Source organism: Carassius carassius, chromosome 8 (genome assembly GCF_963082965.1).
Source record: "Carassius carassius chromosome 8, fCarCar2.1, whole genome shotgun sequence".
Classification (NCBI taxonomy): domain Eukaryota; kingdom Metazoa; phylum Chordata; class Actinopteri; order Cypriniformes; family Cyprinidae; genus Carassius; species Carassius carassius.
The window spans coordinates 14,632,263-14,655,673 of NC_081762.1; the positions used below are offsets into that span (position 1 = coordinate 14,632,263).

Below are 23,411 nucleotides of genomic sequence, written 5' to 3' on the forward strand. Positions count from 1 at the left end.
CCCCCTGGATGTACGTCAACTCAAGACTTTATTTACAATGTACTGTGATATAAAAAACACAACTTCCAACTTTTTGGGAATTTTTATTTTCTCACAAACCAGGGTCTGTTTACAAAATAAAAAAATAAAAAATAAATAATTGTACCTAGGTATTGCATATCATGCTGGAAGTCATAACTACATGCAAAACAACATGACCAACAATTATAATATGAGAGAGAGAAAAAAAGAGGCCAATAATAATAAAAAAAGGTTACAACTGGTGTTAAAAATGTTTATATAAAAGGGTTTTTATTTAAGGTGTTGTTTTTACAAGTAGGTAATAGTGGAGCAGTTCACTTTCAGGGGTCAAAGGAAGTCTCTTTAAAACTGGTCCAGAAAGACAAGCAAGGAAAGCACGTCAATTACACATTCACACAAAGAGGACCATTCTGCATGTAGAAAACCCAACAATAAGAAGCCCTTTAACAAACACAATGTTATCAAATTTCAAAACTATACAAGATACCACAACTGAACGAATACCATTACTACAGAATTACAGAGTTATACTACAGAGATGCAGAATGTGTAGATTATGGCTTTTATCAAGTTTAGAACTCTACACTTCATGAGATGGCATAATCGGTCGAAATGGATGAGGGCTTAAACAACAAACAAAAAAGGTTTATTTATTTTTATTTTTTTCCCACAAAAGAAGTGCCCTCCAGCTCAGGTTTCACAAGTCTCACCCTAACATCACTATCACTGAACAGATCTGAAAGCATAATTTCTACCCATATCCATATTAAACTATGAAACAAGGACATATTATACCTATAGGGCAAGGAAGACAGTGGGTTCATAGCCATATTGCAGAAGACATACAGTTGAAATCAATATGGCAGAAATCAAAACTCTGCCACTACACATTGATCCTTCCAGCGCTGTAGAAAAGAGACCCAAACTCTGTTAACAAAACAGCAATACATGTATTTTGGACGGTAAATTATGAAGCTTAAATCTGAAGTTTTATTTTTTGATTGCTGAATTAAACCAGTCAGAGAACTTGATCAAAGTATGGCATGAGATGAAGAGAAGTGGAAGGATTGGTGTTGGTGTGTGGCGGCTCCTTTCCTTCATTGTGGATAGTGGTGTCGGGAGCTCCGTGGACGGACAGCCTCAGTCCGCACTGACCTGCGTAGTGACCTGCCCGTCAGCCGTCTGGTTGGTGGACTGGATGAACATAGGCTGGGTCAGTTCCTGTCCAGCCGGCATCGTCACCTGCTGGATCTGATACAACTGCTGTAGAGTCACAGGAAGAAAGGGAGAGACGTGTGTTACGGAAGTGATAAATATCTGCATTGAAACTGTAGCTGTGGTAGTAAGACTAACAGACAGTTTGGTGGGTTAAGACAGAAGAGCATGTCTTTATAACATAGTTATATTTGAATATAACATGTATTTTTATTTTGATGCTAAATGCAGAAATTTGGGGTCAGTAACTGCTGAAATAAATTCATACTTTTATTCAGCAATTATGCATTCAATTGATCAAAAGTGAGCGTAAATAATTTATATTTCAAATATATGCTGTTCTTTTTAACTTGCTATTCATCACAGAATCCTGAAAAAAAAAAAACAGTTTTTGCTAAAATATTAAGCAGAACAACCGTTTTCAACATTGATGGTAATAATAAATGTTTTTTGAGAAGAAAATCAGCATATTAGAATTAAAGGATCATGTGCCACTGAAGACTGGAGTAATAAAACTGAAAATTCACATCTTCACAAAAACACATATTCAAATAGAAAAAAAATATTATTGGAGAAAATAGCTTAATATAATATTAACATTTAATTGTAATACAATTTTATTATTTTACTCTATATTTCATCAGATAAATGCTGCCATGAACATTATACATTGTCTTACTGACCCCAAACTTTTGAACAATAGTGTGTGTGTTTGTGTGTACAAAAGCCTTAAAACCAACGAGAGAGAGAGAGAGAGAGAGAGAAAAAAAAAGTAATTACCTGCCCATCAGTAAACTGGCTGAACTGCTGCTGACCCTGTTGTACTTCTGTCTGTGAAATCTGTGAAAGGACAATTCAACAAAATGACACCCATCAATTTAATTCATTTCATCAAATGAAGGAAATGTATTTTATGTGAAATTTACAATTGTGTAACATCTGCACCATTTTAAAAAAAAAAGTATCCCTAACTTGTGCCCATTAATCTGTTAACCATCTGAGATGATGATTTACCTGCTGAGTGTTTGTTGCAAGTGTCTGTATTTGTCCTTGAACAACCTGTGTTCCTGAGACGGGCTGAGCCAAGCGAATATACTGCAGCTGGCCGGTGTTGAGCTGCACCTGCAGGACACCACAAGGGGGCAATGAGGAGCACACATCATTACCTCCAACTAGCACAGGTGTGCTGCCTTCCCTATTACAATTTATAATCCTTTTGAAAGGTTCAAATGACCAAAAAAAATGAGGAGTTACATCTTCTCTCCTAAATTCTTACTGGAATCTGCTGGATCTCTCCCGTGTTGGTGATGATCTGCTGCATAACCTGCATGGTCTGTCCAGCCGACTGTGCTGCCTGCGCCTGTCCCTGTGCAGCGGCCTGCACGATCTGCACCTGCTGACCTTCGCCCACCTGCATGGTCACCGGAGCGCTCTGAAAGAGGAAGGAGAAAAATCATGAGGGTGGGACTGTGGATTTAAATTTACATACAAGCTGCGTGTTGATCTGTTGTGTGCCTTTCAGGTCTCTTTCAGCATGAACGCTGGAGTAGCCCAAGGAGCATTAAGATTACAGCTCACTGGGAAGGCCTCCAAAAGAAAGTGAAACTGAAGAGGTTTTGAGGACCATGGGACTCTCGTGTTGAGCGGAGAAACCTGGGTGCTGACTGCAGAGGTGTGACAGATGATCTCTCCTCTTCAGGAACTGACACCCTAATTTATTAAGCAGCACAACTTTATCTGGCCTGAAGTGACCCCATGTAGCATCAAGTAGAGAGCATATGAATTACAGATTTTGCCCTGTGTGAATATATATATATAAGGGGTGTAACGGTACATGTATTCGTACCGGACCGTTTTGGTACAGGGCTTTTGGTACGGTGCACGTGTGTACCGAATGACCGAATGCAATATTTTGTGTGCGGAACATAGGTAAATTTTTGTGTTTCCAAACGAACATATTAAGTGGCGGAAGTCTCCGCATTCAGTGCAAATCCTGCCCTGCAGCTGATTCTAAGGCCGGTGACACACTGGCTGCGTGGCGTGAGCATGGCGTTTCTGCTGCGTGTCAGTAGTGTGATGGCTGCTTCACGTTTTCTGTGTCTTTACACACCAGAATCGTGCCTGACGCGGCGCTGGCAAGCTGCTGCTGCTGTAGGTGACATAGAGGGAGGCCGCCGACAGACCAGGATCTTGTCTTCACGACAACAATATCTATACTTCAAGTTGAGCATAAATATAAAGCCTACTGATAAAGGACACCGTCAACAGTATTGACGGCAAAATAGACTATGTTTGACAGGTGCAATATGCCAGTGTGTCACCGGCCTAAGGTTTTCAAAAGGCATCACGCGAGTGTGAACATCACTACAACTAGGGAAAAAATGATTGTAATTCAAACGCAGCTCCCGCCGACATTTAAACAGACCTTTGCTCTTAATTCCGATCGGTCCAACGCAATAACGAAATCTGAGGGATTGGTAATGCTGCACTGTAATCATAGTTATTTATATTTTTATTATATTTTATTATATGAAATTGGTTTGAGACAGAGTATTTTATTTAGTGGAGAACTTTGCAGCAGTATTTTATTTCCTATTCTTTTTTTATTTTATATATATTTTATTAAACAAATAATGTAAACAAATGGTTAAAAAAAGTTTATAGTAATAAACAACCTGCAGTTTAATGTTTGCATTTCTTTCCCTTACTGTACCGAAAATGAACCGAACTGTGACTTTAAAACCGAGGTACGTACCGAACCGTGATTTTTGCGTACCGGGTTACACCCCTAATACACACACACACACACAAACACACACACAAACACAAACACACACACACACACACACACACACACACACACACACAGTACAATTCATACAGCCAATAACAGGACTGACCTTAATGTACACATTTTTGCTGCACTGTTTAATGTATGGTAGGCCTATATGAAATGAGGCTATTTGTTCTGACGTATTGTGCTTTGAAATTCAGTCCTTATTCAACTGTCATGTAAAAAAGCCATCAAAAAGCTCCTTTGTCCCCCAAAGAAGGACTTTTGGTGGAAAAATAGGAGCCATTTTGAGGGGTTGGAGGTGTTTACCGTGATAGGTGTTGCCTGTGATTGAGCAACCTGCACCTGCTGCAGCTGCTGCATGGTGGTTCCTTGCAATACCTGAGGAAGAGGAGGAAATAATGCCAGAAAGAGAGAGTGAACTTGACAACACAAGCAAGCACATGCAAAGCACATTCTTCAATGCCATATAAAAAGCAACAAAAAAAGGCAATGCACTGGAAAGCCAGAAATAGTGTAAAAAAAAAAATGAAAGCATGATGTGTCACATGTAGTATGAACAGACACCACATCCACATTTTTGTAATGACATAAAACATGCATAAAGCTTTAAAAAAAAAAAAAAACAACTCTTGAGTTCACACCAAGCCTGAAATATCACATTGCAATAATATATTCACAATTTATAATTTACAAATAACATATAATATTAACGAGGGAAGTTTCTGCATTTGATTGAGTGTGAATAATTGTGTGAATATACTTTGTGTCACTCTGTAGTTTCAGGTTTGGTGTGAACAGGCATTAATCGAAGCAGAGTTTGAATCAGCAGTGGAGATGAAGCATCCGTTACAACAGAGGAGTAAAATAATGGCAGTTTATGGAAGATCCACATTGGGGAAATGACTGCATATAGTGACACAAACAGCAGTGAGCAGACAATGAGATGAAGCTAAACCAACTCTCTGTCCTCAGGTATGAAGATAAAACCCCACTAACAACACATTTTTACTTAAAGATTAAAACAGAAGAGAGCTTGAGCAGAGCCCTTGAAGGAACAGGTCACAATCTGAAAAATGTGTTGTTAGAACTGTTCAATAAACATGTGGTTACTTTTTCCTCTGCATACATTTTCTGCGCCACTATTTTTCTCTCACCTTATTTCTTTTCGTACATCACTACTGTTCAAATCTTTGAGGTTTGTATACTTTTTTTATGTTTCTGAAAGAGGTACCTTGTGCGCAGCAAGGATGAATTTTTTTGATTAAAAAAAATCTATTTTAATAAACTTTACAATTTAATTCATTCCTGTGATGGCAAAACTGAATCTTTAATGTCATATGATTCTTCAGAATTATTCTGATAAAAAAAAAAATACTACTCTTTGTAAAAGAAATCCAACATGACAAGAATCTGTACTGTAAACTTTAATAAATATTTTTTTTAATCCTTACTGAATAACAGTACTACACTTAAAAAGGAAAATCTATAAATCAGCATGACGTGAAAAAACTAATCTGTTGCACAATGAAGTTTACATGACATTCCAAATTTGCTTATAGAATTGTCCACAAACATAAATATTTTTCTTGATTTTACATCAAAATCTTTTGGGTTTACGTTTTTCATCATTTTAAAACTTTATTTTCAGGTTGAAATTAAATTTTGCATCTCATTACATTTTGGCCTGACATTGTTTGGCCTGACATCTACCCCACTGTAGATATTTGTCCCAAGTGCTCTCAAAGGTGACTGCAGCACAGCTCTGCCCAAGTCTGACAGGTCAGCAAACTGCAGCTTGCTGAAGCAGCACTGATCTTTAGAGAGAGAACGAGGTTCACCACAGAGAAGAAGAGTGAGAAAGTGAAAAAGATCCTCCCACTGGTGGAATTAAACCAGTATAACCTAACAAAGCCAAAAGTTAATTATACAAAAACAAAAAAGGAGAGGGGTGGAGAGGACTGCTGTGTTAATGCTAAGACGCTGGACAGCTATCACACGAGAGAGTGACTGGAGTCTCTACTGATCACCTGATAGCAACGTGTGAATGACACCTCTGAGCTTTCAACCTTCACCAATCATGTTTCAAATGAATCAAAGTAATCAGGGCTCAAGTGTTGTGTGAGAGAGTAGGTATGATAAAGTTTCAGCCTTTTAGGATAATATACACTAGGGTAATTACAAGGGCAAACAGTGCCCTACAGATGCCAGGTTTCTTTCATGTATCGACATATTTCCTATTAAAACTTTGGGCAGGTAAATCAAAAAAGTAGCCAGTTTTATTTTAAAAAGTCACTTTAGCTTTAGCTACATCATAGCCATAATATTATGATTTACATGATATCATATATGTGCTAAATATAAACTACTAAATGTTAATGATAGCTGTGTCCAAAATCACATGCTCCCTGAATAGGCAGGTTCATTGCGACTGATACAAAATATAAAGTATGAATGCATGTTGTATGAATGCACTCAACATACTATATTTGGCATGTCATTGTCATGTGACCTATCAGTGTCCATTTGATGTGTACTGTGGTCAACATTTCGCCTAATGTTTTATGAATACAGTGAAACCGGACACACTACTCCGTTCACATACTGTTTTCCACCTACTATATGAAAGGCGAATTATGCTTATGCTCAATGTTGATCGTTAAAAAGCTAGACTCCATATATGTGTTCTTGGGTTTGTGTTGAGTGTGTGATGATTACCTGGCCCTGTTGGGGCTGAGCGATGATAATCTGTCCGGGCTGTAGTGTGGTGGCGGTGGGAGCAGCCACCTGCTGGCCTTGCTGTTGACCTTGAACCTGCACCGCGTTGGGCTGCTGTGCCAGAGTGAAGTAATACTGGACCGGCTCAGTCGGGGTGACGGCCTGACGCACTTCCTCCTACACAGATTATAGAGAAAGGTATACCTTATATTGCAGCACACTTCAACAGGATCTTCATAAATGCAAAAGAGCATCCAACAATCCCATAAACACACACAGATGAGAGCAAGAGTTCATAAGGCCTATCTGCTGGTTACATCTCCATAAATTATTTTAGCTCTGTAACACTAGAGGTAGGATGAGGATAAATTACTTCTAGGCAAAACAAGAGCAAGTAATGCAATCTTTTAGCTGGACAGAAATGAGACCTTGAGCTGCAGTCTGTGGCCTGAACTCCCACACTCAACCGCAGTATAATGACAGGCAATCAGCTGTGCTATTCGGACACACAAACAGCAGGAATACCCAAACGTTTGTACCCAGAAGTGCATCTGTAGATTTCACCTCCATCCATTCCTGAAGATTTATTTGTGACAAAGAGAGTAAACATCCCTCTCCCAGCTTGGTGATGTCACAGCTGAGAGTGTAGGATGTTTACACACCTGGTCACACACAAAAACAAATGCAGGACCATAAAGCCATCGGGTCAAACCTAGACGGTGGTTTAGCTGAGCTAGAAGGGCTCAGATCATTAGATATAATGGGTAAATTCCTTCTTTCTACATGTGCTGAGTATTCACACCGTGGCATTTCAAGTTGCTTTGGTTTTTTAGTCTCTGGCATTCCTGAAAGAATTCAAGTTCAGGTTAAGGAATGTTTGTTTTGTTGTATTGATTTCCAAAGCTTTTTGGAAAATACACACAAGCCCCTTTCACACTGCCATTCCGGCAAATACATGGGTAAAGTGTTCCGGCAATTGTTCCCGGGTCGCTAGATTTTGCACTTTCACACTGCCAGTGATGACCCGGGATATGTGCGTGCTTTCACACACAACCCGTAAAGATCCCGTAACAACACGTGACATCAGGGCATGACGTGTAATGTAAGAGTCGAAAGCGTTAGGCACGTTATACATTCACTGAAGAAAGTGAACGATCTCGGCGTCAGCGCGGAAAGTGAGGAACAAACTGATCTCTGCTTCATTACAGTTTGCACATATTTTTTCGTCGCGAACGTTGATCTTCCTTCAAAACAGCTGGTAAAAGAGTCATCACTTCGACATGGCATTAGACCTGGCTTTTGTTCACACAGCGCTCATCCCGGGTTGAACCCGCCAATGTTACTAGGTCCCTGACCCGGGTTCAATGCTGGAATCAATCCCGGGACGTGGTTGCTTTCACACAGAAGGTGACCCGGCAATGTTCCGGCAATATGCTGGGTCGGACGTGCAGTGTGAAAGGGGCTACACACACACACACACACACACACACACACACACACACACACACACACACACACATATATATACTTTATCTAGCTAAAAACATAAACTAGAAAAATCATCAAAAGTATAAATACATTTATTTATATCTTAAAGAACAGTCTTGAGTCCATCTTTATGTTGCTAATGTGCTCTACAGAAGCATCCGAGGGTGTGATATTTCATATATTTCACGAAGTATGTCCCTTATTTCAACTAAAAGAATAAAAATGGCTGGTAAAGCATCTGTGATTGACAGGGTTAGAAATTCTTCTTTTAGCCCGCCAATCGCAGTTCTGCTGCTATTGCTGTGGCACATAAACACACATGGTTGTTTTTGGAGTCAGGCACATGGTGCTATGGCCGCGTTCGTAAAATACACATAGAAGAAATGATTAAATATGATGTCTGGTTGTACAGAGATAGGGGAAGCAGGGTGCTGCAAACATCCGACTGAAAGCCTTCACAAACCCTACACCAAGCTTCCAGTCAAGGATGTTTACAGCGCCCCCAGGCTGCCAAAAACAACAACGCACCATCTCCTCTTCACATATGCTGAAGAAAAAAACAAGCAACTGTATGACAATGATCGATTTTGACAGCTTAAAGCTCCTCTCTTTTCCGCACCTGTCGTTTTGGAGGCTTGAGGTCATCGCGGGGGACGATGTCAATGAGGAAGTCAAACTGATCAAACTTAGTGATGGCCATGGCGATGTCATTCCTCTGAAAACAGAAAATAAGACCAGACAGTCAAAAACAAATCCAAAAAGACTAAAACATCACATCTAACATCTAGTCACAGGAACAGCAGTGACATACAAATCCCCAAAAAAGGATTATGCTCAAAATAAAACTGTGCAGCAATATTTCATAATATAATATGACAATGTATCCCACACACTACATCAAACAGTGACACGATCTCACCCCACAGACACTCTACAAGTGGTATTTTCCACAGGATATTGGCTGCAAAGACCACCCATTGTCACCCCCCAGATCAGCAGCTATTTTTAGCAGCATGATTAATATCTGGTGGTGAAGGGTCACATCCATGCAGTTGTACCATTGACGACTGTTGTCGTGGCGACACCGATTGGCGTGATGCCTTCACAATGGAAATGTGTGCCAGCTGCAAGCGCTAATACAATCTACATATTAAAAGGACAGTCTAACAGTAATTACAGCTTTGTTTAGTGACGAAACCTGTTGCAGAACACTACGTTGGAAAAAGGCTATGCTGAAATGGGCTGCCACAATGACTACTGAATTTTCATATAATATATGTTTTTAATGATATGATCATAAGCTATTTATAATAGCTATTCACATTTATTACATATTTATAGATTTCATTATTTTAAAAATATTTGAATCTAACATTTAGTTAAGTTAAGATGTTATTACATGTCACATAATATATATATATATATATATATATTCATTATTATTCATTTTCAATCCAAGCATTAAGGGACCACTTTATGAGTATCATTCAGAGTTCAGAACAGTGTTTCACAGCCCAGGGAGGCAAAATCTGGGGGAAAAAGTAAGTGGGTCATGGGAGATGTACTTTTAGACTCTACGCTACAGTGGAACAGAGATAAGCCCTGGGGGGGCTCTTCCCATAAACAGTCAAGCTGTGTCATGACTCCAGCACATGTAGTATTAGGAGAGACCATTTTTGTTTTATCATCTTTGGCATAATGATTTGGGGTTGGACCTATTCACGTGGAGAACAGGGGCCACAAAGGTTTAGACTCGTCTAACAAGTTAGTCATCTAATTTTTCTTTATGAATGGTCATCTTTTTTTTTTTTCAATTCAGTTACATAAAAGCGTAGATTAGTCCAACTTAAATCCAAAAATGAGACTTTTTTATTGGTTATTTGCTAGTTCACTGTCTTAACACGGAGGTTTAATTTACACAACTGGTCCCTGAAGGTAATAGGAACAATGGCAGTTAACAAAATTTTGGCAAACTTTCACAGACAAAAAAAAAGTCTTTTGTCAATAGTGTAGCGATGTATGAAGCACGGTTCACACAGAAGTGATTTTCAACTCGAGCAGATTTCTGTTGGTAAACGCAGTTTGCATGAACGACTTGAACATGAGCGAACTCTGCATGGGAATATTGTTGATGAAATCAAAATCCAGTTTGTAGTTATTCCTATTGAAATGAAGGGATTTAGCATATTTCGCTTGTTTGTGTTTAATGCCATGCAAATTTTTACAAATTTTTACAATTTACTTTCACTAAAAACTCTAAAACCGTATTTGGCTTCACTGAATAATAAAGTTTTCTCACAGGGTTGATTTCGCCGATGAAATTTCGCCAAACAATAATAAGAGTGACTGCACCTTAACATTATACTCTAAATATGTTTGAAACTATTTAAAAATTACTAAACATTGACAGGTGATCTACAAATGTAACTCTTTACCATCAAATTCACTGAAAATAAGGCAAAGTCTTTTTTTTTGGACAGAAAGGGTGGAGCCAAGAAACATATGGTGGGTGGAATAAGGAAATAACACAAAGCTCATATTAAATTGAGACTGAACTACTATACGAAGATCACTGGGACACATGATTTAGCGGGGATGAACACAACTGACCTGTAGTGTGCGCCGCTTGTTGTCCTCAGTGTGAATCCAAGCTCTGAGAGTGAGCTCCGTGATGAAGATCTGTGCCGCTTTGGCAAACAGCACCGGTGCCTCGGCACTGATCATCTACAGAGGATTACCAAAGCAAATGAATACAGGGGAAATAAAAGGACAACATACAATCATATCCGGACACTCACTACGCCCATGCCCATCATGTTCTGGCCTGCCGTCAGATGGACATAATACGTAGTGGCCTAAGAGGCTACGTCAAGACCTGACCCAGGGTCTTGCCCATGCTGCTGCTCCTGAGCTCTTAATTGCCTTAGCTTTTTTCTCTTCCCACTCTAAGCTGTAGGTTATTTTAAGCGTCTGGACAACACCCTGACCTGACGCCTGCTTCCCACGCGGCTAAGGCTGTGTGGGAAGATCATGCCCTGTGGCATCTACAACTTCTCAAATTCTTAGTAGCACAAAAGAAAGGAGGAGATATCTGTCTGCTTTAGGATTAATTCAGCTCATTATTAAGGGTTAAACCATCAAGCAAATGCAACAAACATTATGACTAGTTGTTTGATTTCTCTCACTCTATGAAACTGCACTACAAGGGCATTAGTGTGTGTTACCGCCACTTAATACTTGGCTCACAGCACTCTTGAAATGACCTCTAGCTCTTTCGGCAGTGCTGATGCCATGTTCTTATTTATACTTGAAAGTTTGTTTATATGCATGTTGCTTTGCTAAAGGATCTATCAAATAGAGTAAATATTGGTGATACATTGAACTGAGGTTGTTATGAGAGAAGTTCTTTTTAGTTCTCGGAAAATGTCTATTCAATGTTTACACACTACCCAATATCAGGCTGTTTCACAGAAAATGGTCAGATGACTCAGTTTGATCTAATAGTTTCTCTATTCACAATGCTCAGAAAATAACAGATTACTGTTTTTGTAGTGGTTCAAATCAAACCACACTGCAGCTGAAGCCACTGAAAATATTAGCTTTTCATTTGGAGAAGACCACAGAACATTCAAGTTTGATTTGAAGCCTTAAAAATCAACTAGAAAACCCAAACTTTATAATCATGTGGTCATTAATGGCAGCTTTTGAATCATATTTGGATTATTTAATTTGTACGTTCTGAAGAAAATATCTTTGCTAGGGTGAAGTGGAAGGATGCTAGCATGTCAATATATGGTTGCTAGCGTGCTCTGATGGTTTCTAGGAGACTTCTGGGTCATTCTAGGACTAAGCAAAAGGATCCCAAAGTAGTGACGCACAAAAAAAAAATATATATATATATATATATATATATATAATTTTTTTTTTTTTTTTTTTTTCCACTGAAGCCAAAATTATAGATTTTATTTAGCCAAAAACTAAAACCAAAAATAAAGTTTTGGTAACTAAATTCTGGTAAAAAAAAAGAAGCATGCTGTTAAGAGTGTCATGTCCTAACGACAGAGGTCATTAACTAACATTAGTCATGGTGTTCTTTGGTTGCCTATAAATGTTTCCTATTTTTCATATCGCTACTCTAGTATAATTTTTGGTCATGGTGATGTATGTCTAGAATGCTGACATGTTTTACCTGATCTAGCTTACCAACTTTGTGTGCGCAAGATCGTTGTTGACACAAACTGAATTTCCATTACAGATTAGAGCAAAACTTTTGCAATATGTTTTAAATGTCGCAAAAAACAAAAACAAAAAAAGTGCGAAATGACAGCGTTTCTATTTACCGATGCTATGCAACTAAAATGTAATTTTTCCTTTTGTGATGAGTCACGGCGACGGATGTTGGTAGTTTTATGTATAATGGGAGCAACAATGGTTAGAGAGTTTGACTCCTAACCCTAGGGTTGTGGGTTTGAGTCTCGGGCTGGCAATACCACGACTGAGGTGCCCTTGAGCAAGGCATCAAAGCATAAATGGCTGCCCACTGCTCCGGTTGGGTGTTCACGGTGTCAGTGTTTGTGTGTGTGTGTTCACTGCTGTGTGTGTGCACTTTAGATGGGTTAAATGCAGAGCACGAATTCTGAGTATGGGTCACCATACTTGGCTGTATGTCACTTCACTGGATGACATATATGACATTTTTATATACATTACAACATTATTTTTGTTACTTTTTGTTGTAGAAATTCTGGTATAATCACCATCCCATACGGTCCCTAGAAATGGCTCTGCACCCCACATCAAAATCTATGGGATTTTTTGGTTGTCTTAATTTGGCAGGGTGAGTAAGATCATTAAGATGCATCATACTTATCCTCAAGCCATGATTTGAATGATTTCTATAGAACAAATGGTGTAGAACATAAATAACTTCAATACTTATGAAGTATGAACCAAAACTCCACTAATTATTGACGCAACTGGCCACTTGATGTATAGTCGTCAACGGCTTAGTTGCTGCTTTCTCAAGAATCAAAGAGAGGAAGTGCACTGCCATCAGCTTAGAGTGATTGTGTTGATTCAGCACAGCTGCTCTTACCTTCACATCCTCATCCAGTTTCATAATTTTCTTGATGCGAGCAAGAGGAAGCTCTTGCACACGGAAATCCTTCTGAAACAGTGCGATAGTGCATTAAAGGAGAACTCATAATAACATTAAGAATTCCCATTAATGTACAGTGGTAGACTCTTGCTGAAATACTACGTTGTTGACTACAATTTTCTATTAAAGACTTTTTGGGGTTTGTTTTAAAGGCTGTGTTTATACTGTATCCAAGTGAGAAAGCAGATAAAAAGCTAGGAGAAACCCGTACCACGGTAAGATTCCTGATTTCTTCCATCACTCTGGGCCAAAAGGACTGTAAGCTCTGCTGGGCATCGCTGCCGCCTGCTCCAAATGAGTCTGCCGACATCTCCAGATCTGCTAGGAGATAAAGAGGGAGAGAAAACAAGACAAGTCAGGGTTAATGTTCACATACAAGCCTCATAACTGACAAACTTCTTGAGCTTTGAGATAATAAACTACAATAAACCACATTATACACTGTTTAGTTTGGGTTTAAGTAGTCTGAATAATTGTGTGTGATAACCGTGCGTTACTACAGTAAAATGCCTGGCACAATTGTCAATGGTGCGATTGGTCAACTCAGACATGTGTAAACTAAGCCAGGAATCCATATGTGAAAAACCTGGAGAACAAAGTTCTCCTTCGTGCCAGTGACCTGAACCCTGAAGTGCACATCTGGATACCCAAATAGATTTGGAAGAGGACCAAATGTGCTGTTCTGACAGTACGGCTCGGCACTGATGCAATGGAAGCAAACCAAACACAAACTAACACAAACAGAAAACGCAAGAAGAGCAAAGCTGGCAGGTTACTATGGCATGTGAGGAATTCTGCAGGCAGCCTGCCTGAGCTTGCGCCGCCACGGACGCTACAAAGCACCTTTCTCTGGAAAAAAACACAGGACCAGAAATAACAGGGTGGGGTGCCACCGGAGCAAGAGGAAGGCAGTAGAAAAGTACTCGGACTCATGCAGTTTAGCCATAATCCATTAACAAGACAAAGTGCCAAGGGCTTAATGGAGGGGGAGCAGTCGGACTGCTGAGCAGCCTCACTATGTGGGTCAAACGGAGGAGCAACACAGTGAAACATGCGTGATTACTGGCGAAAAGCAGTGACCTGCTTTCATCTCTGTCTCCTCCTATGTATATCAAAGGATTAGGATGGTTACAATCACCCTGACGGTAAAAATCATGTTTAGTGTCACAGTCTTTATATGCCTCCAAAATAATCATGATCAGTAGCATTAGACAAGCAATACGAATCAATGGGTCATGTGACTCTGCTGTCGATAAGCCCTAGATCATTTCTGGCTGGATTGAAGCAGTCAACTGTCAGTCAAATTCATAATGTGCATGCTTATAAAAAGAATAACTCTGGAGGTCATAGGCGGCCGCTCTGCTGCTGGGAAGCAACAGCATCAGGTGTCGATCTTATGACGGTCTTCTGTCATACATCTGTGAGTGTGGACGTGCCAGCTCCGGCCTGATAAGAAATGATCATTAAACGTCTCAAGTAAGACCATTAAGAAAACCAGCTGGATAATTAGCAGGCGATAACAGCTGCAATTACTATCATGGACCTGGGAAATTGTGAGGCAAATTAAATGAGATAACACGCCATTAAAGGAGACATAAATAGGTTAAATCAAAGCTCACTTAGACCAGCTGCTTGAGTGGGAGCTATTTTGGATTGCTTTAACCAGATCGAGACCCACAACCTGAGCTGGGAGGAGCGAGACCTCTGGTTTAGCATTGTGGGCATGTTTTGTGTTGTGTTAAGCAAAATAATAATCAACAGGGGCTACTAACAAATATTAACAAGCTAGATACAGCATTAAATCACAGAATTTAGCCTGTTTTTTTATATATAATTTTTTCACTTTATGCCTTCAAAAATATTACAATTTTCATTCAGAAGGTAAAACCATGTTCATCATAGAAGATATGTATTCAAATTAATTCCATTTTATGCATTTTTTATTATATTAAGATTCAGTAAATAAGTAGAAATGAATAAATAAAGTGTCATGTCATTGACCAAATGCAACCATAATGGAACTACATCACAATATAATTCACACAAAGACTTGTAGGCAGACACAAAAAGGTGAGTGAGGCTCGTGCACGTGCTTCAACTCTCGGTTACAATTGTCCTTCAGCAAGTCAGAACGCAATGGTGGTGTAGGATTTCTCCTGACCTGTTCAGTTGTCTTGACGGCAATGACCGCTGGTGCTCTGTGTCTCAGAAAGTTAATGCCGCTAGCAGAAGCTGAATCAGCAAGAACATCACTGCCAGCCTGGCTTTCCCTGTGCAGGAGGACTGCAGCAAAGGAATGCTCAAATGTTTCAATGTGATTGGGGATGAGCAGTTCTTAAACACTTGAGATATCGCAAATTACCCCCTTGACAAGAGATGAGTTAAGATGGTTGAACAGCAGATATTTAATGGTTAGAGAAAGAGTGGCCTGAAGCCTCCCAGGAAGAGTCATCATAAGTGGAAGAAGTGCTGTGACACAAACACAACAGCAGAACTGCACATACAGTTACTACTGGCAAAACAATTGCCTTTTATTTTACAATTTGGGCTGTTTACTAAACTGCAGATATAAATTTAGGACAATCTCTTCCTCGTGCTGGAGAGATTCAAATCAGCTGTGCTGATAAGACAATGCCAGGGTTGTGGGTGCCAGACGTTGTGTCGACTTGAGATCCAAGCTACAAAACAAACATGAAGCCCACCTCTAGAATGAGCCTAGTTTGAACAGCCAGGACTTAAAAAGCTACAAAACAATCAACTTTATTTCAAAGTCTGCTTTTTTGTTTGACAAGTCTGTATGAACTTAACCCCTTAACTGCCTGCCATTTGAGAAGAAACAGCTTTCCACTGTAGACGCTGTTAAACTTTAATACTTATCTCTACATGCTGTCATACATCTCCATTTTGCTCACACCCCTCATTTCCAGCATGTCTCTCTACATAGTTTAGGAATTCCAATTCTCAATGCATACCAAACAATGAATGCACATAGAGGTAATTCAATCTTATCTGACATCGGGGCATTCAGAGAGGAAAAAAATGTTCAAGAACAGGTCAAGAAAATAATGGAAGAAGAAATATACTTTCAGAACTTTTAAATATATTTAGTTAAATTTTATAGTTCGATAGACGTGTTTTTTTAAAATGTAATGTAAACATGTTGGTCAGACTGAAATAAAACCAGTCAGGGTTTTGCAAAGTCATACACTCAGGTAATGAGACTCTGTATATACATTAACTGTACTACAATTTATGTGATAAGTATTAAAATCTTCAAATAACTATCACACATTGTGTCATGTACAACCTGCTTATAACTGCACATGCAAATGCACTTATTCAGTGACTACGTATTAGTATGTATTCTATATACGTAACCTAGGTATTACAACTACGTTGTAAATGTGATAAATCAAACCTGTGTATAACTGTGCATGTTATATACTTACTCTTTTTATTATACAACATACATAAATCTCTTCTCAACATAATACTTATGACTAGGGATGCTCTGATCCACCTTTTTCACCTCAGATACTGATTCCATTATTACCTAGGGTTCAGTATTGGCCGATACTGATACTGATTCCGATACTGATCCGATACCAGTCAAGTTTTATTTTTTATAAATGTAGAATTTATATATATCTGTGTGTGGAACTTATAATCATTCTTTTTACAATCTACTAAATATATACATTAATGAACATATTTAAATATAAGTATATACTATAAAATTAAAATACATTTATTTTAAACGTATAGCATATTTTTGAATAAGGCAACAACACATGATAGATTCGATAGAACAAAACAAATATATGTGCATCCAGTGTGCAGAATAATGTGCTTAAAACAACACGGAGTCACAGTGCACAGCGCTTTGCATTAAAAAGTGCAAAGCACAAAGGGAAGAGAAGTTGATCGATGCGTAGTGTATTACATCTGTGCAACAATTATTGAGCCTTTCTTTTAACGGTTTTAAATTTCAGTTACTGTGCGCATTAACCACATCAACTCTGGGGACCCACCGGTGGGTCCAATATTGCATATGCCTAATTCTAAAAAAAATAAAAATAACAGCTGAAGTGGTTAAAAACTATTTATAGTCTTTTCTATGCCTGTGTTTTGTTCTCACAGATACCAATGGTATCAATTAACAAAACAACATTAAACTCCGGCAAAAAGATTAAGCCTTTTTGCAAATCATAGACATTTATTTACAAATCAAGTATGATAATGGGAATACAGAATGATATTGGAGAGGGCTTTACCGAGCTGACTATCGTAAACGAATGCGATCAGGGTTTAAAAACTTGAGTTGAACAAGTTGGACTTGAGTTGGACTGACAGCCACATGGGAGAAAAATTGAACCACTTATGGCAGATGGAGTATTCTGATGATGTCTTTCATACTTTTCTGGGCATTGACAGTGTAATTTACTTGGCAGTCAATGGGACAGTCACAATCCTCCTGGTTGTCTTCCAAAATATCTTAAATTGTCTTCCGAAGATGAACAAAGCTTTTACGTGTTTGGATCAACATGGGGGTGAGTGATTAATGACCAAATTTAACTCTTTAAGCTATCGTATGGCTTTAGAATTAACACAGAATAATAAACACACTCCCGGATATGGATCGGCCCTCTCTGACCGATACCAGAACCGAGAAAAAAAAAAAAATGGCAGTATTTGAGCCAATACCCGATATAAATATCGTATAGGCACATCCCTACTTAAGACCCTGAATCAAAACCAGCCAAAATAATTAAAAGTACAGAACACAGACAACGCAAGATGTTTTTCTGTGATCATTCTGTCATACAAAAATGCCACATTTCTATAGCTACATTCAGGACTTATTAACTACCCAAACATTCACACAGAAAGGCCAGCTGGTAAAAAAAAAGAAAGAAAAAATTGACAAAGCCTGCTGCGGTTGCTGGTTAACCATTGACTCGGGCACAACAAAATGCACCCAGGCACATGGCAATGTATTACAAATTAACCAACAAACAGCCATGCTTGTTTTGCTCTTATTTTCGGAGCAAAAAAAAAAAGGGGCTGGACAGTAATGCCACTCTGATCCGTGTCTAATCTCATGCATCAATCACAAAGTTGCCCTTGGTTCAGCCTAATGTCAAATCCAGGAAGCCGTCCCTGAATTCTCAAGGTCATTCGGTACTAAGCTGAAAAGGGAAAAAACTGTTTATGGGGAGGGAGAGAGTGAGAGCGCAGGATATACTATAGTACAAATAAAAAGAAAATGGAGACGGGTTTTTTCAACTTTGACTGCAGCAACTTGGTGACCCTACTGTGTGAAATGATGCCGTCCCTAGAGAAGCATGATGGTGAATGCCCCCCTCTTGTCTGTGCGCCCCTGAGGGATGCGCTGTCCTCTTGGTCTCACACTCTCCCTACTGACGGATCGAATGGGGGAGTCGCTCTCACATTCCTGTGACCTTCATCCACTGATGGGCCCGTTAGCAACAGCAAGGTGCGACGACGTGTCGACGCCAGCACCAGAAAGCCAACTGCAAACTTTAAAGGTTCTGCGCTGACATTACAAAAGAACCTTAAGCGCAAAACACCGGGTACAAGAGGGAATGTGCAAAAACCTTAGTCAGGTGTGACATTTTACCCTTGAACAACTGGTGCAGTAAGGAGCTCAAATTATATTAAAACCTTAACTGAACACATCATGCTGAGACGCAGCAGTCAAGGCTCTACCTAGAGTTATTTTTAGTAACTCCTTTCCCCAAATGGACCTTAATACCATCACTAATGGAAACTTTCTTGTACATGAGCGAAAAAGAGACTTTAATCCGACCGGATTCCGTGACGAAGCATCGTGTGAGGACAGCCGTCTTTACATTATGAACTGGTGGGGGCTAAGAGTCCCCATATAAACCCCAAACCACGATGGTCACGTAGAGCCCACATTCATGCTGTCCCCTGCTCTGCTTCACTGTCACGAGAGTGTAAACAAGCCACGAAACTGGGCCCTGAAAGGTGAACCGAGACTAGCGGTCCTATGCAGCCAGGGCCATCTTCTCTATCGGTCTCTGTTAAGCATCACAGATATACCAGAGATACAAAACAGCACGGGACCATCAAGAGGTCCAAAGTCAAACTGAATGAACTGAACTTAGAGGTCAACTGCGATCAAAGAGTACGCCATGCAGATCAACGATGGAAAGTTAAAATTCTGTGTGCAAAACCAGAGAAATTTCCAGCTGGTTAATGTTTACATCATGTCAAACATTGGTAATCAGGTTAAGGACTTCAAAATGAACAGGACAGGAAACACAAGAAGTACACTCAGATTTCAAGCAAGGGGAAAAGTAGAGGACGAAAGGAGGAGGAGAAAAGCACAGCGGAGGACTGAGGAAGCATCCCATTACTGCAGTGTGTGAGAGAGAGAGCCTTTCCATCTGATTGCAGTCATAAGTCACACTTACCCCGTGCCCTTCATATGCCGCGCTGTAGATGATGGAGAACAGGAGGACATCTCGAAAGTCTCCTTAACTGTCTTTAGTCCACAGGCTCTGTCCCATGAGGAGACAAAAGGCTGTGTGGGACAGGCGATCTGCTGCTGCGTTCAAAGCCTCGAGCCGAGGGGAGCACGATCACCTACCGCCCCCCGATCCTCCCCCTCCCCCTTCCCCTTCCACTAGCCCATCTTCTTGAGCCACCTCCCTCCCCCCTTTCCTAAAAACACAACCCCCTCCCATTCCTCCCCTTTCCGAGTCCCCTGAAGTGCCTGGAGCCTGGAGTTGGCCTCTGCCTGTTTGTCTTTCAGCTGACCCCTGCCTCGGCACGAGTGACTGGAAAAACAGGCGAGAAAGTGAGGGAGAGGTGGAGAAAAAGGGAAGATTGAAAAGAAATAAAAGTGTGAGAGCAATACAGAGCAGTAGAACAAGTCGGGACAAAAATCTCCTGACTGCTCTCCCTTTAAAACTCGACTGTAATCAATCTAGCTTGCTAAACGATACCCTCGGCCCGCCTATCTCCGAGATCCCACCCCGTCGCTGGATTCTTCAAATGAGCCTGAGTCGGTCTCTGCTGCTATTGGCCTAGCCAGCTGTCTCTAGGACGTGTCATCCCCCTCCTCCCTGCTCACCCTCTCTACTCCGCCCCCTTCACAGACACTCAACTTCCTGTTTTAAGTTACCTTGAGGAGCAGGATAGGGGTCAGGGAATGAAAAGAATGAGAGAGAAAAAAACAATCAGACAAAAGCAGCAGAAAGTTGCACAGAGGACGCAGGGAGGGCAGAGGATCATCTCGGTTTGTGAGCCTCTGAAAATCTGTCCCCTGCAGACCGTCTTCTCTACTGTGGCTGGACGGAACTGGACTGAACAACTGACTTCTCAAACAACTGTCCCTTGCTTATTTACAATGTCAAACTAAATGTCTCTTAAGCCCGCCCCTCAGAGGAGCGGATTGGCCGGCCATGCAGTGATGCAAATGAGCCAATGAAAAGTGATTGGCTTAGGGTGGTTTCAAAGAGGGTGCCGCATGCTGTAGCTGCATGATTTAAAGTGGAAAGACACTCAGGTCAGACTTGCAGTCTCATTTGAGTGCAGGAACATGCATGCAGTGCAGCACATGAAACTTGTGTCTTAAATGAATATAACGTTGACCTGAAGGATCATGTCAAATGGTTTACCCTGTAGTAAGTGTAACCATACAACACAATGTCATGTGACTGAAAATTATGCTTTTAACTTTTAATTCATTTATGATTATTCGTACAACAATCATACAAATGGTGCGGTCATATTTACCACTGTTAAGCTAATTCACATTTCAAAATCCAGTCAGTTCAAATAGGAATCAATGCAATCTGGAATTTTGAATGAAGTCACTTCTGCTTAAGTTTAATCTAACTACATACTATCATCAGTAGACTTTTTCTGCCCACAAAATTCTGCTAATGCAATCACGCCTTTACATGCGGATCTGTTGAATTATAAATCGTCATTTGATTCTTTTAGTCTCTTTATTTCCAGAAACTTCATGTCACTACATGCAAAACAGCCTACGCACCTTCTGCCCAAAACTAGTCAATGCACAGCAGATTTAAGATTTCCGTTTTTTTTTTAATAAAAGGCAACTCTTTGCTGAGAGATCCAATGAGGTCAGACACTTGACTATTTTGCTTATGTGAGACATGAGCATCAAAATAAGGTCTAAGCTGCTTCACACAATATAGATGAAAACCAAAGCAACAACTGCAGCACAATGCTTCCTGTAATTTGTTGTTGATAAAATACGCCTGGAAAGCAGGTAAATTATTTACAGGATTATGGCAATAGCTGCTATGAATGCCATTATATATAAAAAAAAATCAAGGTCAATAAGCAATGATTCTGCTTTAAAACGCTCACTGTGATGTATCGTAGGTAAATACAATAGTGAGCACGTGTGTTACGAACCGACCTCCATTAAACCGGTTACATTAAAACCATACTAATTACGTCTTTAATAACAGATTTTTTACTAAATTTAGTAATTATGACGTTAGTATTTTGTTTTCTAGTTTCATTCATAGGTGATAAATTCTAAGCGTATTTGTTTATGCAATGAATACGGTGACACCATCGGCACATTTTGCAAAATGAAAATACACGGAATAAATTCAATCGTGAATAAATTATACACACGGAGAGTTGTTTCTTAAACCTTTGATAAATCGTAATAAACATATATTGATACAATTAGAGATGTTTTTATCACTAACGAAGTAGACAACGCATTTGCAGGCTACTGGGAGACATGCTAACCGAAACCATGCAAACACTCAGTATATCGGTGTGTATGTATAACACTGTTATAGGTAGAACCCAGTGTCCGATTGATTTTTTTTTAATTGGGATTATGATTTACATCCCGTAACATCAGTCAGATGGATTGTATGGATATATAGTACTATAAAAAGAGCGACAAAAAGGTAGAGACGGTGCTCGCTATGTTAGCAGGCCGCTTTGTCTGTGAATCCCGTCAAATTAGAAGAGGTGAAATTATGGTTTTGGAAGGCTTTGATCAAGTTTTCCTAAAATATTTGTAATGCGGTGTAAAGACAGTCTAACCAATAAAGACTACGTTTGGATCTGTCCTTCAGACCAATCAAACCTCGGACTTGATTCCACCAATCAAGGTTTCTAAGGGTTCTGGTAGTTAAGAAACTGCCACCATTTAGGCTCAAAATGAACCAATGAGCCAATAGAAAACCTTTACGCCAGATAGCCAAAATGGCGAACCATGTCCAATAGTTTCCTGAACGCCTCCATTCCCTTTCACTAGCCACCAATAAGCGCTTCAGAGAGCGAGGAGGGAAATGGCGCCTATGTTCATCCTCCAAAACAATCGTCCATTGGATGAAAACTTTTATTGGACCACAAGCCCAAAACGACACCCGCTTCATCCAAGCCAAGCTGTAGATAACAACCGAACAGTAACGCAGCAAAGTATATAATATTTATACTCACTTTGCGTGATGAAATAGTAGTGTAGTCCGGCTCGTCGTAATATTTAATTTATTTCAGGCTGTTACAGGAACCAAGATGGTCGACGATTTGACAACTTTTTTTTTAAACCGGAAGGAGCGTTACGTTGTGACGTATTCGCCATTTGCGCCATTGAATGTGACCGTTCTTACGTTCAGCAAGAGGTTGAGCTGGTTCAGCTCATCGTGTGTATTGCTTTTACCGTGAATGTAACTGTCTGTTGATTTAAAATAAAAAGATCAACCTCAGTCTTTCATTATTTTAAGTTATATATATATATAATATAGAAGTTCACAATACATAATACGTCACAATATATATATATATATATAAAAATACACACACACACACACATAAATAACAATCTGGTCTCAATAACAAAATTAACAGTTAAAAATTTACTTTTATATGACATTTGAATCCAGTTGGGATTTTTTCTTTTTTTACAAGGGTTTTGCACTAGGTGTTTTAAATAATAATAATATTCCAAAAAAACGTACATTGTTA

At 39.6% G+C, this 23,411-nt stretch overlaps 1 protein-coding gene across 9 annotated transcripts; it reads right to left on the reverse strand.

The window, feature by feature from the left end:
* Window positions 1-274: 274 nt before the first annotated feature.
* On the reverse strand, window positions 275-23,012 carry LOC132145388 (nuclear transcription factor Y subunit gamma). 9 transcript variants are annotated; one of them, XM_059556385.1, is made up of 11 exons: window positions 22,887-23,012; window positions 13,606-13,712; window positions 13,332-13,400; window positions 10,847-10,960; window positions 8,856-8,951; window positions 6,749-6,925; window positions 4,340-4,411; window positions 2,513-2,668; window positions 2,251-2,358; window positions 2,017-2,076; window positions 275-1,284 (listed from the first exon to the last, which is right to left on the reverse strand). In XM_059556385.1, exons 2-11 carry the CDS (start codon window positions 13,702-13,704, stop codon window positions 1,162-1,164), a joined length of 1,074 nt encoding a protein of 357 aa, XP_059412368.1. In that variant the 5' UTR covers window positions 13,705-13,712; window positions 22,887-23,012; the 3' UTR covers window positions 275-1,161. The 9 variants fall into 9 exon arrangements, with proteins under 9 accessions (XP_059412368.1, XP_059412364.1, XP_059412367.1 ...); XM_059556381.1 differs by having other exon boundaries at window positions 13,332-13,403; window positions 22,887-23,011; XM_059556384.1 differs by having other exon boundaries at window positions 13,606-13,715; window positions 22,887-23,006.
* Window positions 23,013-23,411: the final 399 nt, after the last annotated feature.